Source organism: Neomonachus schauinslandi, chromosome 2 (genome assembly GCF_002201575.2).
Source record: "Neomonachus schauinslandi chromosome 2, ASM220157v2, whole genome shotgun sequence".
Classification (NCBI taxonomy): Eukaryota; Metazoa; Chordata; class Mammalia; order Carnivora; family Phocidae; genus Neomonachus; species Neomonachus schauinslandi.
Window position 1 is genome coordinate 135,376,008 of NC_058404.1, and position 14,514 is coordinate 135,390,521.

Genomic DNA, 14,514 nt, shown 5'->3' on the forward strand with positions numbered 1-14,514 from the left:
CCTCTATGCTGGACACAAATCATGGTACATTCGTACGAATTTTTTTTACCTAATCCTTAACCCTAAGAACTAGGAAGGATGACATCCATTTCAGGGTCATGCAAAATGAAAACCGGGGTGGGCAGGGAAGGGCTGTCCAAGGAAGACAAGTAGAAATGTGCACAGTTGGGTCTTAGGACTCCAAACCCGTTCTTCCGTTCAGAAGCTCGAGGGCCTCAGGGGTGCTGGGCTGGAGCCACACAACGGGGACACAATGGCTGATCAAAACCAATGCCATTCAGCGGCCATATACCGTAAAGCTCCGGTGGGGACCGGATCAGAGATTCACAAAAGTAAATGTGTCGTTATAAATTGTGGAAAATATAAAAATTCAGTACTCTTTCTGTTAAGAGGACATCACCTTTCAACAAACACATGTGTCCCCTCATCACAGAAGTATGTACCCCAGCCCTGAAGATGTCACTGTAGACTCTTAGACTCTGGTGATGGAATATACACGAGATGCAATGTTTACACAGCTGTGGTCATTTTGTAAACACCGAGCGAATGATTCTTCTCCAATGAGAAAGTGGCACAGCAGAGTCAAAATGTGATTTGTTTCAATTTTATTTTCCTATCTCAGTTTCAGTAAAAGATTCAGAGAACTTATTGACACAAATCATAAGCTATCTCCCATCCATATACAGTATATGTATGTCCACTGTTTCTACTTTTTTCTTTTTCACTGAATAAGGTGATACTGTCTTCAAACCAAAAGTACCAAGGAAGAGAGAATACAAATGAAACAAAAAGGGAGAGGGGGGTAGAGGTGTGGTCTTTTTATTCACAGACAGTAAATGCATATGTACCACCATAAGGGGAAAAGCACTGAGGAAACATTTGCATCCCACAGGTTAAAAAGTCAAGCAATTAGTACAAGTAGAGTACCTCCAAAAATAGCAAATTTGGAACAATTAGCTATTACTGTGAAGGAAGTCCCCAGTCTTTTATTTTCCTGCCACCACATTCCTACACTGGAATTTAAGCTCTCTTCACAGTGCGAATATAAAAATGATCAAAGTCAGGGTTTTATGGCAATCTTTTGCTAAAATATATTCTATTTTAATATACATGCTATAAAAGTACACTAAAAAGGTCAATCGTCAGAGCTCTGTTAAAATTAAGAATTTACTTTTTTACATATAGAATAATGTACACCCACCTCTAAAAGTATATTTGAGGAAAGCTATTACTGTGACCCCAAATATTTCTAGCTTTGTATTTTGTTTATAATAGGACTGATTTTATAATACATGTATTCAGTAATGCTCTCTTATAATTCTGCACTGCCGTGCCTCACCAATCACTTTAAAGAAAAATGCAGAGGGAACCATGTATCTCCAAGCAGTTCTTTCTTATTGTGCAAATCAAGTTTTCAATGTAAGCTCCTGTGACAAATTTTTCTTCTTATTTTTTAACCTCTGCTAATCTAAATTCTTTTCTGATCAGCATTTGGCGCTTTTAATGAGGCAAATATAAATGAGAGATGCTGAAAATTAAACCTGTAGGTAGCCTGACTTTAAAAAGGAATCATTCCCTCCTGTAAAAACATTTTCAGTGCCGATTCTAGGTTTTCACGGGATGGTCTGAAATAATGCTGACTGTACACATCCCATGCGGACGAATTGACTGCGTGCGGGCCAAACTGAGAAATTAGACTCTTGGTACCGAGTTTAAGTAGATCTACTGTAATCATGTAGCGCACATGATGAAGCTGCTAGTTATAGACTTCCATCCATGGATCCCAGGCAGATGTGTCCTCTTTTATTTCAGGTATAGTCGGAGAATGAAAATCTAAAATAAGTGAAATCTGTTTCTGATTTAAACAAAAATATTTACTCTTTTCATCAGCAAAACATTCTTTAAAATCTGTTTTTCTCCTCTCTGAACAGTTAGCCAAGGAGCACTAGGCAATTTTCGGGAGACTCCCTGCACTACAATAAATACGGTCATGGGGAACACACAGCAGCTGTAGCTTATTTACATTCACCATGAGAATAAACTTCTTATCTGGTTACAGTGTCCAGTCCCACAGAGGAAAGGTTTGGCATTCGTGTGCTTTTGGTTCTTGATGAGAATCACTTCTGCTTGATTTTCACTCTCAGAAGAAAAAAATCATCAGCTGATGTCCTCAGATTTCATGACATGATGTGAAATAGGAAGGAAGCAAAGATTAGCTGTTAGCAGGGAGCTGGTTGCGGCTTGAGTCTGCAGGCAGATCTTCCTTCTTGCCAGGTGAGTGTCCCGCAGACACCCAGGGCGCCAGCAGGGAAGCCCCTGGGACACAGGCATGCAGAGCCTCCTCCGGGGATGGGCCGCTCTGGCTCAGAGGAGCACCCCCCCCCACCCCCACTCTGCGTCAGCTACCACCCCTACTCGCTACCCTCTATATTGATCTTATGTGCTTGAGGCTGCAGAACTGATGGAAACCAGTTCACTGGGAAACAAGCAAAAGCAGAGAATTCCACCAAGAGGTGGCCTGGGTCGTGCATCATTGTCTTCTGTGGAGATAATCTGAGGAGGATGCGTACATTGTGTTCTCCATAGCAGAATTCTCCTTTGTTTTTCTTGCAACTGTCATGTTTTTCCAAATTTTATCAGGAGTGGAGTTTAATGTCTGCTCTTTTTGAACCTACCTAAAAGTGGAATGTTTTCCCCTGGCAAATGATTACTTACTTACTTTGAAAAATGGACAAGCATTTTTTTTTTCTTTTTGGATCCAACTCAGCCCTTCAGAAAGGACTTCAGACTAAGAGGAGGAAGTACAGGAGAACGAACTTCCTATTGTGCCTTACATAAAACACTTTGTTAAAATTAAGAGCAGCTCCAAGTACAAAAGTAAATATTTGTGCAAAGGGCACAATGCCAGATGCAATCTTAAGACATCCTCAATTTACTTTTTTCCTGTTTGACTCTAAAACACAAGTCTTTTACATTATGAAACCTAGCACGTCTGGGGAAGGAAGTTAACATCAGAAAATACACTTTAGAAAAAGTACAGGATCTTTTGCTGATAATTTGTTACTTATTTTATAACTTGGATCAAGTAAGTGTTAAATATTCACAGTAATTTCGAGAAGAGACATTCGTGTCTGTAAAACGTCAATCTATTTCATTTTCAACCAGTTTTCTGTACAATTACAAAATTTCATCTGTCAGTGCTTTTCTGTAGAGCTCCTTATGGTCAGTCCTTCCCTTTCTGGATCCAGCTATACCTTTAAGGTGGGCTGTAGGATTCCTTTCTCAATCAGATGAGTCTTCAGGGTTTTATATATATTTAACTGCTGTTCCGGTTGAAGCACCAACAACTGCTGAAGCACTTTGCTGGGATTCGGGCCCCTGATAACAAAGCAGAAAAGGCCAAGTTCATGCTATTTTGAGAGACCTAAAGGAAGCATATACCCCCAACTGAAAATAAATCATGCACTTAAGAGTAACAACCTTTACTTGATCAAGCTCACTTTAGTGCCCAATGTTAGTGTCAGAGGGAAAAAAAGCCCTGGAAATATTCGACACCGAGAGGCATACAGTCTAGATTTGGGAAGAACGCACAAACACAAAATGCAGGAACAACACTAGGCAATCTAGGGGGTGCAGATCTAAGTTCTACAAAGCTTCTCAAAGGGGCAACCTGAGTTAGAGGTGGGAACAGGGAATGAATCCTGACTGGTCAAGACACATAAACCATCCCGTAAGGAAAGGAGCAGAAGTCCCGGTGGATGAAGAGAAGCCAGAAGGGGGCAGGAAAATATACTTTAAATTTTTAGCTTCAAAGAAACCTCGAGAAGTGCCCCTGGGGTATTATGAATGTTCGAGAGACAGGACACAGGTGCTGACCCGGCACTGAAGCTGCTACCCGGGATCTGCAGTAGATGCCACAGCCTTTGTCCAAAGAGAGTCTTCGGTGAACCCCAATGTAGGAAACAAAAGTGGGTCCTTTCTCGTTGAAGGGAGGACAAGGAGGCGGACAGCCTGCCCTCCTCAGCCCCTGCCAGCAGTCCCAGGAGAGGGGAGGCGAGCCCAGGGGAGCTGAGGCAGCAAGGCGGAGGCAGTGGTGCAGCGCGCTCCCCCTTCTCTCCCAGGGGCATCTCCCCCCGGCAGCTGCCCCAGCCTCCCCTTCCCACCCTTCCGTGTCGCACTGGACTCCTTGAATCGGAAAAGGTGCTAAACAGGACTCTTACCCTTTCCCTTGTCCGGTCAGGGGTTCGTAGCCTCCCCACCCCCCACCCCCCCCCACCCCCCGCCACAGGACTCGAGAACTCAACCCGCTTACACCTGTGTGGTCTTCTGCACTGCTATTTTGTCACGTTCCGAATGAACCGAATTCAGACTTTAATGCAGATGTGTTGTTCTCTGCAATTTCTACAGTCCATTTGAATATGAAAAGCAGATTATGGTTCAGTTCTTGTAAAGAGAGATTAGTAAAATCCAATGGAAAACAGCAAGATGTAAATGATATATGGGAGAAGGGCACCGAATTCTGAGAAAGACATTTACACAGGTAACTAAATTTATGATTAGGACTGTTCAGTTCAAATGGAATTATAGGAAATAGAAAACCCAGCAACAAAGAAATGTCCGCTATATAGGGATATCACAACAGAAGTCTTTGGTTAAAAAACCCACAGCACAGATTTGCCACCCCCTGGGTTACCTTCGTGCACGTGCCGCAGCTCATCTGCCAAAAGTGCGGCCAGATGCCTCTCACAGCCACTGTCTGCTCAAGGCAGGGCACAGCTTGTCTTACATGTCTTCAAAAGATTCAGCAACTTCCTACCAAACCCAGAGTAGGGGCCCACAGAGAAAAGGAAGAGTATTGTAGCAAGTTCAGCTAAATGCAAAATTATGTCAGCAGGTGCTCCCAGCTAGATGCACCCTGGCACTAGCCCTGTATTTCTAATAGTCTAAATATTTGCTTTCAAATGGTAGACAACGTGGCTCAGCATTACTTCTCTCTAGTGAGAGAATAGCAGGTTAAAAAAAAAAAAAGTGAGTTAATGCCCTAAAAGCTGCCACCATCTGAAAAAAGACTTCTAAGGATTTTTTTTTTCCCAATTTTTTTTTTAAGATTTTATTTATTTATTTGACAGAGAGAGTGAGAGAGCACAAGCAGGGGGAACAGCAGAGGCAGAGGGAGAAGCATGCTCCCCACCAAGCAGGGAGCCCGACGCGGGGCTTGATCCCAGGACCCTGGGATCATGACCTGAGCCGAAGGCAGACGCTTAACCATCTAAGCCACCCAGGTGCCCCCAGAGTTCTAAGGATTTAAACATTAATTACTAATGCGCAGATATATCAGAAACTGCCATATAAATGGATTAGACACTCCAACTAAAAAGACAAAGGTTGGGGGCGCCTGGATGGCTCAGTCAATTAAGCCCCACCTTTGGCTCAGGTCATGATCTCAGGGTCCTGGGATCAAGTCCCACATCAGGCTCCTTGCTCAGTGGGAAGCCTGCTTCTCCCTCTCCCTCTGCCGCTCCCCCACCCCAACTCACGCTCTCTCTCTCTCTCTCTTGCTCTGTCTCAAATAAATAAAAATCTTTAAAAAAAAAAGACAAAGGTTGTCATCTGAGTTATTAAAAAAAAAACTAAAATCAAGCTATATACTTGTTAGAAAAGAAACACACTATTTTTTTTTAAGATTTATTTATTTATTTGAGAGAGCGTGAGCACACTATATAAATACTAACCAAAAGAAGGCTGATGCCATTCTTCTTTTTTTTTTTTTTTTAAAGATTTTATCTATTTATTTGACAGAGAGAGACACAGCGAGAGAGGGAACACAAGCAGGGGGAGTGGGAGAGGGAGAAGCACGCTTCCCGCTGAGCAGGGAGCCCAATGTGGGGCTCGATCCCACGACCCCGGGATCATGACCCGAGCTGAAGGCAGACGCCCAACGACTGAGCCATCCAGGTGCCCCTGATGCCATTCTTCTAATATCCAACAAAACAGGCTTTAAGCAAGTGGTATATAAAGATAGATGTTATAGAATGACATTAGAAGCGATTCAATAGGGAGATAGGACAGTCCTAAATGTGTATATACCTAAAACCACCGCAAAATACATAAAGCAAAAACTGGCAGACTAGGAGTAAGTAAATTTACAATCACAGTGGGAGAGAAGGGGCCTGGGTGGCTCAGGGGTTGAGCGTCTGACTCTTGATTTTGGCTCAGGTCATGATCTCAGGGTCGTGAGGTTGGGCCCGAGTTGGGCTCCATGCTGGCTATAGAACCTGCTTGGGATTCTCTCTCTCTCCCTCTGCCCCTCCCTGCTTGTGCTCTCTCTCTAAAATAAGTAGATAAAAGTTTAAAAAAAAAAATCACAGTGGGATATTCTGACAAAGCTCTCTTCCTGAAAAAATGAAAAATGGAAAAAACAAACCAAACAATCAGCACAGAAGATTTAGCTAAACCTCACCTAACTGGCGGGTACAAGCCTACATCCCCAACCTGCAGATGCACACATGCTCCAGGGGCACATGGACACATACCTGAACAGACTATATGCTGGGGCACAAAAGAAGTCTCCCCAACTATTAAAAACTGAAATAATAAAAAGTATGTTTTCTGACCACGTGGAATGAAGGCAAAAGTCAATAAAGGAGAATGAGGAAATCTCCATTTGTTTGGAAAGCAATCAATGCATATCTAAATAATCCATGTGTCAAAGAAGGTATCATACTGGAAATCAGGAAATATTTGTAACTGATAATGAAAGTACAAAGGTAACATGGAAGATGAGAATAAGGTAGTACTTAAGAGGGAATTTACAGTCTTAGATGAATATATCAGACAAGAAGGCTGAAAATCAATAACCTAAGCTTTATCTCAAGAAGCTCAAAAAGCAACAGCAAATTCCATCTCAAGAAAGATGAAAAGAATGAAAGATGCAAGTGGACATCAATGAAATAGAAAGTTAACAAAGCCAGAACTTGATTCTTTGAAAAGATTAATGAAATAAACTCCTAACAAGACTGCTCAAGAAAAATAAAAATTAATACAAAATTCCTATACTGCTCTGGGTATATATTTAAAATACGTGTTTAGGGATCTACAAATACAAGTTTCTAAATACTCTCTGAAGGAAGTACGTATTTTCTGTGGTCAGGCACTTAGTAGAGACCATGGAAAATAAAGTTAATGTGTGCTTGCTGTGGTTTGCTTTCATATCCCAAACTAGCATTTTAAGTCACATCCAAAACCTTATGGGTTTAATAACAAGAATAAACCACCCTATATAAAAAAGCAACACCCCTCCATTCACCCCACTTCTCCACCTCCCATACAACCATAATCCCCTGGCCCGCTTTATTTTTCTCCACGGCACTTAACCACCAGCTAACAAACTAGGTTTGTTTTTTGTCCGTTTCTGCCCCTTCTCTCTCCAGCTCCCCAGTAAGAATGTAAGCTCTGAGGGCAGGGACTTTGTTTTGTTCTTTGCTATATCCATGCCTAGAACATTCCCCAACACATCACAGGCACTCAAGCAATAACTGGTGGACTGGATGAATTATTACGTCCTCTTCCTTTTTAGTTAGTATTCCCTGTCATTGTATACCACAGAAAATGGGAAATCTGATGATTCAATCCAGTACCATCCACATTACCTAGATTTTACCTTGGCCCTACTAAAGACCATGACATATACTATTATTTAAGTTGTTCAAATGTGTGTAAAATAATTATAATTTAATTATTTCTTCTTAATTTCTCCTTAATCATACTTCTCAGGGCTACAATGTGACGCAAACTCCAGGGGCCACCATTCCCTTTTTATATTATAAATTACCACTGACAGAAAAAGTAACTCATTCAAACTAATGCCTATGGAAATGAGAACTCAAAGAAATCATCTAATAAAACATTTTTTAAAAAATCTAAAAGTACCTTATAAAACTTGTGATGTACACGTGCACAAAAGTTGCCATCAAATACTGACAATCAAATCTGTCCATTATCCCGCCATGTCCAGGAATGGTGTTTGCAAAATCCTTCAGAAACAAACATATGAGCAAATTTTCAAAAAATCGCCTTCTATAAAACTCCTACCTGTAAATGTCTCTTGGCATCAGGGGCTCTAAAGAAAATACTTTACTACCTGATTTTCTCACTAAATACAGACTTACTAGAACACGTCTCACAAGTTAAAACCACATCTTTCAAATACGTACCCATGTTAGAATCATTACCGAATTGACCAAGAGCATTCAAGTAACACTAATTAAATATTAATTAAATCTAACACTAACTTTTTAAAGTTAATAAACCTTTTTCTAAATCAGAAGCGCTATCGGCTATTATTAATCTAACATTGTTCTAGCTTACTTTTCTGTTTAACCGGAAATTATTTGAGGAGCTCTTTTTAGTGTTGTTGACAGATGTACTACTAGTTCTAACTCACGTTTATCCTAACAGTTTTTACTCTGAAATAAATATTTTGCTACTATAATGCATATTCTTCTTTAAGTACTGGGGTAAAAAGAAAACCAAAACAGATCATGTGGGACACGTTAGTCCATTAAATGGCCAAGTGGAGGGAATGGTTAGTAAGTCTCTCAAGTGGACTCTATAGATCAAGCCACACGTCTGGGTGCTAAGGATATGGAAATGACGGACTGCTCTTCTAGCATACGCACGCAACTTAAAAACATCTAAATGCAACAGCTATTATACCTTCATTTCAGACATGCAAAATAATCTATCATTCAAGAATAAACCTTGCATTAAAGACCACTGAAGAAAATACCATTCTAAATGTAACATTTCTCTGTTTCAAACAATTATTGAAAAATTCTTCAGTTACTTTTTGCCCACACATTTCCTTCCTTCTCTTCCCTGTTCTCTGAAGCAACAAGAGAGCCATAGTAACTCAATTCCACTCTGCCGTTTGCAGCCTTGACATGACAGTCTCCATGCACAGTTCTTGCTGTGGTTCGCTGTGGGCAAGTGTTGTCTTCCCTAGCAGGTGGTGAGCATCTGGAGAACAGGGACATTATACGCTTCCGCATACTGCGTTCCACCTAACACAGTATCTTCCCCCTTCTAAGTGCTCACTGAGGGTTTGTTTATATCCCTGGCTTCGGCAGCCCCGCTGATCTGGCCCCACCAATTCTGCAGTCTGAATGCCTCCTCTCTACTACAGTCACACTGTTCTCACTCCCCTTCAAATAGGCTAAGCTCCTCCTCTCCTTTGCACTCGCTGGAACGCTCTTCCTTCCACTTCTCTACAGGACTCATTCTCCTTTTCTCAGACCCCTACCCAAATGCCACCTCCTTCAGAGAGGCCTGCTCTGTTCCCCCCACTTTCAAAAGCCACTCCCTGACTCCCAATGGCACAACATTCAACCTTAGTGAAGGCATGTGAGGACAGCTGGGTAACAGGATAAATATATGTGACTTTATGAGAATCCAAATTAAATGAAACATACGGAAAGTTTCAAGTATCTGGAAGAGAGATCAGCAAACTATGTCCCAGAGTCCAAGTCTAGCCCACTGCCTGTTTTTGTAAAAGTTTTATTAAAACCCAGTCATGGCCATTCGTTGACATACTGCCCACAGGGCTTTGCACTACAGTGGCAGAGTTCAGAGTTGAGTAGCTGCAATATGATTAATCAATGATTTCTCCCTTTAGAGGAAGAGTTCACTGACCCCAGATCTAGGAGAATGGACGGTTATATCCAAAGGCTCCCCTGCTTGTCTCTTCAATCGAGACTCTGGCGCAACATGTAAACTTCAGACAATTCACAGCTGGCTTTTTGGGTGAGCACTTGAAGGACCAAGATTCTGTGTTTGTCCCAACATTAAGTGACCACATGCCAATTCTATAAATGAGGCTGACATAACACTTTAAAATGTATTAACATGGCATGTCCAAAATTTAACGAGAAAGAAAATACTCAAATCAGCCAGGAAGCATTTCTGTGAAGCTGAAACAAATAGGATGTAAAAGTTTTTTCCCCCAGAGGCTTAATGTGGGAGACCAAGAAAGAACCAAATTACAACTATATTATATTCTCAAATTATATTCCCTAATAATGTAACAAAGATTCTAAACACACACCTTGATTTTGAAAGCTCTTTTGAATCCACTGGCAAAGAAGCCTCCAAAAGGGCCAATCAAAGATGCAAACGTTGAAAGAGCAATGCTGTGTATCTGGAAAGGATACAAGCTCACTGTTTCCTAAAGAGAAAATAAAGGGGGAAGGGATTTAACTGCATTAAAGTTGTATTTGAGCATGCCACCTAAACTAAGAACCATGATATAAATATTAAACCATTATACCACATTTTTGTTAACTTCATAAACTTTCAGGACCATGGGAGAAAAATATGTTGTAAGCTGGCATTCCCATCCTCTGCTTAGCCAGCACTCTCCATTCCCTCTCTAAGCATACTGACGGCACCTGGCACACTAAAATCTTGCAGTTGGCAGGATACTCTAGTTCATCTAGAAACTTGTATAACACTTGATTTGTAGGCTTGGTAAGAATCAGTTGAGTTAATTTCTGAATTTGCTTCTTACCAGTAGAACTTCATAATTGTAACTTTTGTATTTTATTTCACTTTAATTTTATATGACAAAATGAGGGAAAAGTTTGTCTTTAAGTTGCTTTAAAAAAGACCACCAAGGGCGCCTGGGTGGCTCAGCTGGTTAAGCGACTGCCTTCGGCTCAGGTCATGATCCTGGAGTCCCTGGATCAAGTCCCGCATCGGGCTCCCTGCTCGGCAGGGATTCTGCTTCTCCCTCTGACCCTCCCCCTTCTCATGTGCTCTCTCTCTCCTCTCATCCTCTCTCTCAAATAAATAAATAAAATTAAAAAAAAAAATTATAAAAAAAAAAGACCACCAAATTGAGCATCAGCAAGACAGTCATAAAAGATTCAGGGAGGAGATAATAAAAATTGAGAAGAATTCTGCAGGCAAATTATTTTGTAAATTCTTGGTTCTTGCTCCACTTTAAAGAGACTGAAACTACAAATTGTAGACAGTGCATAAATAGGTAGGCTTTAGAAAGATCATTCAGAACACCAATCTCGACCTGTTCTCAAAGCAAAGGCCTTGCCCCAATCAAAGATTGGTAGTATCAAAAAGTTTTATAGTAGATAACAGATGGCTTGGACATTGAAAAAAATTCTTGGATTCAATGTATTGCACACACAAGGAGAGAAATAACTTGTTGGTTAACCTGCTCCTCAAAAATTATGGACTTTAGTTAAAAATATTTCAGATACACACACGTACACAGCACACATAAACTGTTTGATTCCTTACTTGAACCAACTACCCACCAGTCTTGATGGCAAATATGAGCAGGGTTCTAATGGATAGCTTGTCAACATCCTTCAGTGAGAGACCTCAACATTGCCTTTAAATGGCAACAGTGTGCTTTTCAAAGGGAAATTGATTTTTTAGAAGCAGCAGCTTTCTGTACTATTAAAGGTCCCCTAAAAATCAAGGAATCTTTGAGCTGTTGAATTTTAATTAAGCTTTAAATTGAGTCAGTTCCTACCAGTTACAAGTAGATTTATAGAAATCTAAGATCTATAGAAATCTAAGGAATACTGGAAAATGTTTGCAAAACAAACAAGATAAATTACCGTCAGTAATCAATCATTCAAACCACTAGGTAAGTAAATTCCTAACAGACAGCTGGTTTGTGATAGTAATACTCATTTTATGTTCAAGAAAGGGAAATCACAAGGGGATAGAAAATATTATTGATGCTAAGCAGACAGGGATACCAATTCTGTAGCAAAGAGTTAAAAATTCTGTAGAAATTGATTTCTTGTAAAATGTTTAGTCCTACTTTTAAATGAACCTTAATCTTTGGGATACAGGATCCTTAACTATGTTTATCTTACCCGTCTCAACACTGCCTTTAGAAAGGGAGGAAGTGAATAACTCTGAAGCTGGAAAAGTTCGGAGGGTTCACATTCTGTAACAAAGGAGTTTACATCACTTCGGTATTCCACTGGGCAGACAAAGTATTGGTATTTGGATAACATGTAGGCAGCCTGAATAACAAAGCAAAAGTCCATGAAACGAATGAAAAAATATATATATATAAAATATTTATCAATCTCTTTTCATTAGGCTCTTCAAAAATTAAACTGCCTAACATTTTTTGTATACTTATCTTTTTTCCAGTCATTTCATTGTTACCTTTGATTATCACAAGACCTCTTTTAATAAAAACCTAAATTCCATAACTGTACACCAATTTTTAAAACATTAACAATATCTGTTATGCATGGCTAAAAGTCAATGTCAATTATTTTTAACAAACTGTTCCTGCAGGTTGGGCTCACAGCAGCACCCACTAAGTCAATCAGCTAGTATGTATTAAGGAGGCAGAGTTCTTCAACATCATTTGCGTTCTCTGCTTTACTCAAAGCCACTACTTGTCCCAGCACCTGTGTCCCCCGTAAGGCAGAACGACTGTCAGAAACTACCAAAACACAACAGCACAGCAATGGGTCTCAAGCCAAACTGTACATTAGAACCAGCTGGGGGAGTTAACTGACCTGGGATAGGGCTGGGACATAGATTTTGTATAAGATCCCCAGGTAATTCTGATACGAGGCCATGATCAGAGCTACTGGGGTACAGAATTGGTTCTGTTTAGTGCATTTCAATAAATACATTATTAACATTTTGTGGTTCAGTTTTTTAGGTTTAGAACAGATTAATAAAACTTGCCATCATTTTTCAAAATATAAATAAAAATCCCAGCAAAACTCACAATGAATCCAAACACGACTGTGGAAAAGAAACCGCCAATGAATCCTTCCCAAGTCTTTTTAGGAGACAACTAAAAAGGCCAAATAAATTAAAAAGAGTTACTGCACTCAAAAAACACACAAATACATAGGCAAACTCTCTTCAATGAATTCCCACAATACCTTATACATCTCTCCTTACTTTTTTCTTATTGGAATGGCTCTGCAACCCTTTTTCCTTCATTCCATGATCCTGATTTATTTGTGCAATTTCTCTAGTAATATCTAACATATTAGACCCTCAAACATTTGACATACTGTGAATATATCTGTTTCTGTATAACCTCAACTTATTTTTTTCTCTCTCAAAGAACTATAAGCTCTAGATTGAAATCATCATCCCATGACTTTTATGCTTATATAAACCCCCACAATAGTGTAGTTCTTGCAGTAAGGATAAGATGTACTCATTCCAAGTACATATGGTCTGTATTGAACTACCACTGACAAAAAAAAAAATAGAATGAGTATAACAAAACATGGACATTGCAGCACATCAGATTTTCATATATTCCCAAAAATGCCATGCATACAACAGACCTCTTTCTGAAATGGCAAAACACTCCAGATACAGTATTTGCTCCACAAGTATTCACATATCCTTCTCCCTTTGGTCACAATCTATGTCTGTCTCCATGAAGAAAGGAACATGTTGTGCTTCTAAGAATAGATACTGTTTCAGATTCCGGCTATTGTTTCTCAGTCAATGGGGCATTCAGGCAGAGAAATCTGGAGGAAAGTGGGGAAATCAGTGATGCAGGGGCAGGAGGAAAAGATTTGGGAGTGGACAGCACTAACTGCCTCAGGTGCCCTATAAGGTAAGGACTGATATAGAGGGATCTGGTCATCTGGAGATCACTGATGACCTCTGTGATGACCCTTTCAGTGGATGGGTGGGGACAGAAGCCAAATAAATATCAGAAGTTTATGCAGATAGAAAGAGGTGACAGGCTAAACTACATGATCTCTTTATAGACCTCTTGTCCTAATGATGTTCATAAAGCCCAAAGCCAAAAGGGTTGATAGAAACAGTTTCTTGACAAATCTGTTAACAATTCTGCCACAGAGGAGACTGATATACACCATTTCCTAGGATAATTCAGTATTACTATCATGAAGTAAGAGTTGACTCAAATTCAAAAGTGCCTGTTGATTATTTTAAAGATAACTTATCAGGCACCAGGGTGACTCAGTCAGTTGGGCATCTGGCTCTTGAGTTCTGAGTTAGGTCATGATCTCAGGGTCCTGGAATTGAGCCCTGTGTCAGGCTCTGTGCTCAGCAGGGGAGTCTACGTGGAGATTCTCTCTCTCCCTTTATTCTGCCCCCCGCCCCCGCCAACTTGTATTCTCTCTCTCTCAAATAAATAAATCTTTAAAAAAAATAAAGATAACTTATCAAGTTAAATTGATCTATATCAAATTGATTTAGGGGTTAACTTGTTTAATTACATATGGGTATATTACACAACTAATCCAGCCTGGTAAATTCACTAGGAATCTATGTTCAAAATCAGACAGTAACATTCTTTTACAACCCTAACAGCCTCTTTGAAGACTTCCTAAGCCAAAAACTTCTCATCTGGTATAGAAGCCTTTAATATTTAATCACCTGCTCTTATGCTGAAGCAGCTTTAGAAATGTTATACACACACACACACACACACACACACACACACACACACACACACACACA

The 14,514-nt window shown here is 40.1% G+C and overlaps 1 protein-coding gene across 1 annotated transcript in view; it reads right to left on the reverse strand.

The window, feature by feature from the left end:
• Positions 1 to 594: 594 nt before the first annotated feature.
• Positions 595 to 14,514, reverse strand: part of CDS1 (CDP-diacylglycerol synthase 1) — a 66,012-nt gene continuing 52,092 nt past the window's right edge. Inside the window, exons 9-13 of the mRNA XM_021702344.2 lie at positions 12,785 to 12,853; positions 11,904 to 12,056; positions 10,103 to 10,222; positions 7,930 to 8,033; positions 595 to 3,378 (exon numbers count right to left, since the gene is read on the reverse strand). Of these exons, the coding sequence (XP_021558019.1) occupies positions 3,249 to 3,378; positions 7,930 to 8,033; positions 10,103 to 10,222; positions 11,904 to 12,056; positions 12,785 to 12,853 (576 nt within the window). The 3' untranslated portion in view covers positions 595 to 3,248. The remainder of the gene's footprint in view (positions 3,379 to 7,929; positions 8,034 to 10,102; positions 10,223 to 11,903; positions 12,057 to 12,784; positions 12,854 to 14,514) is intronic.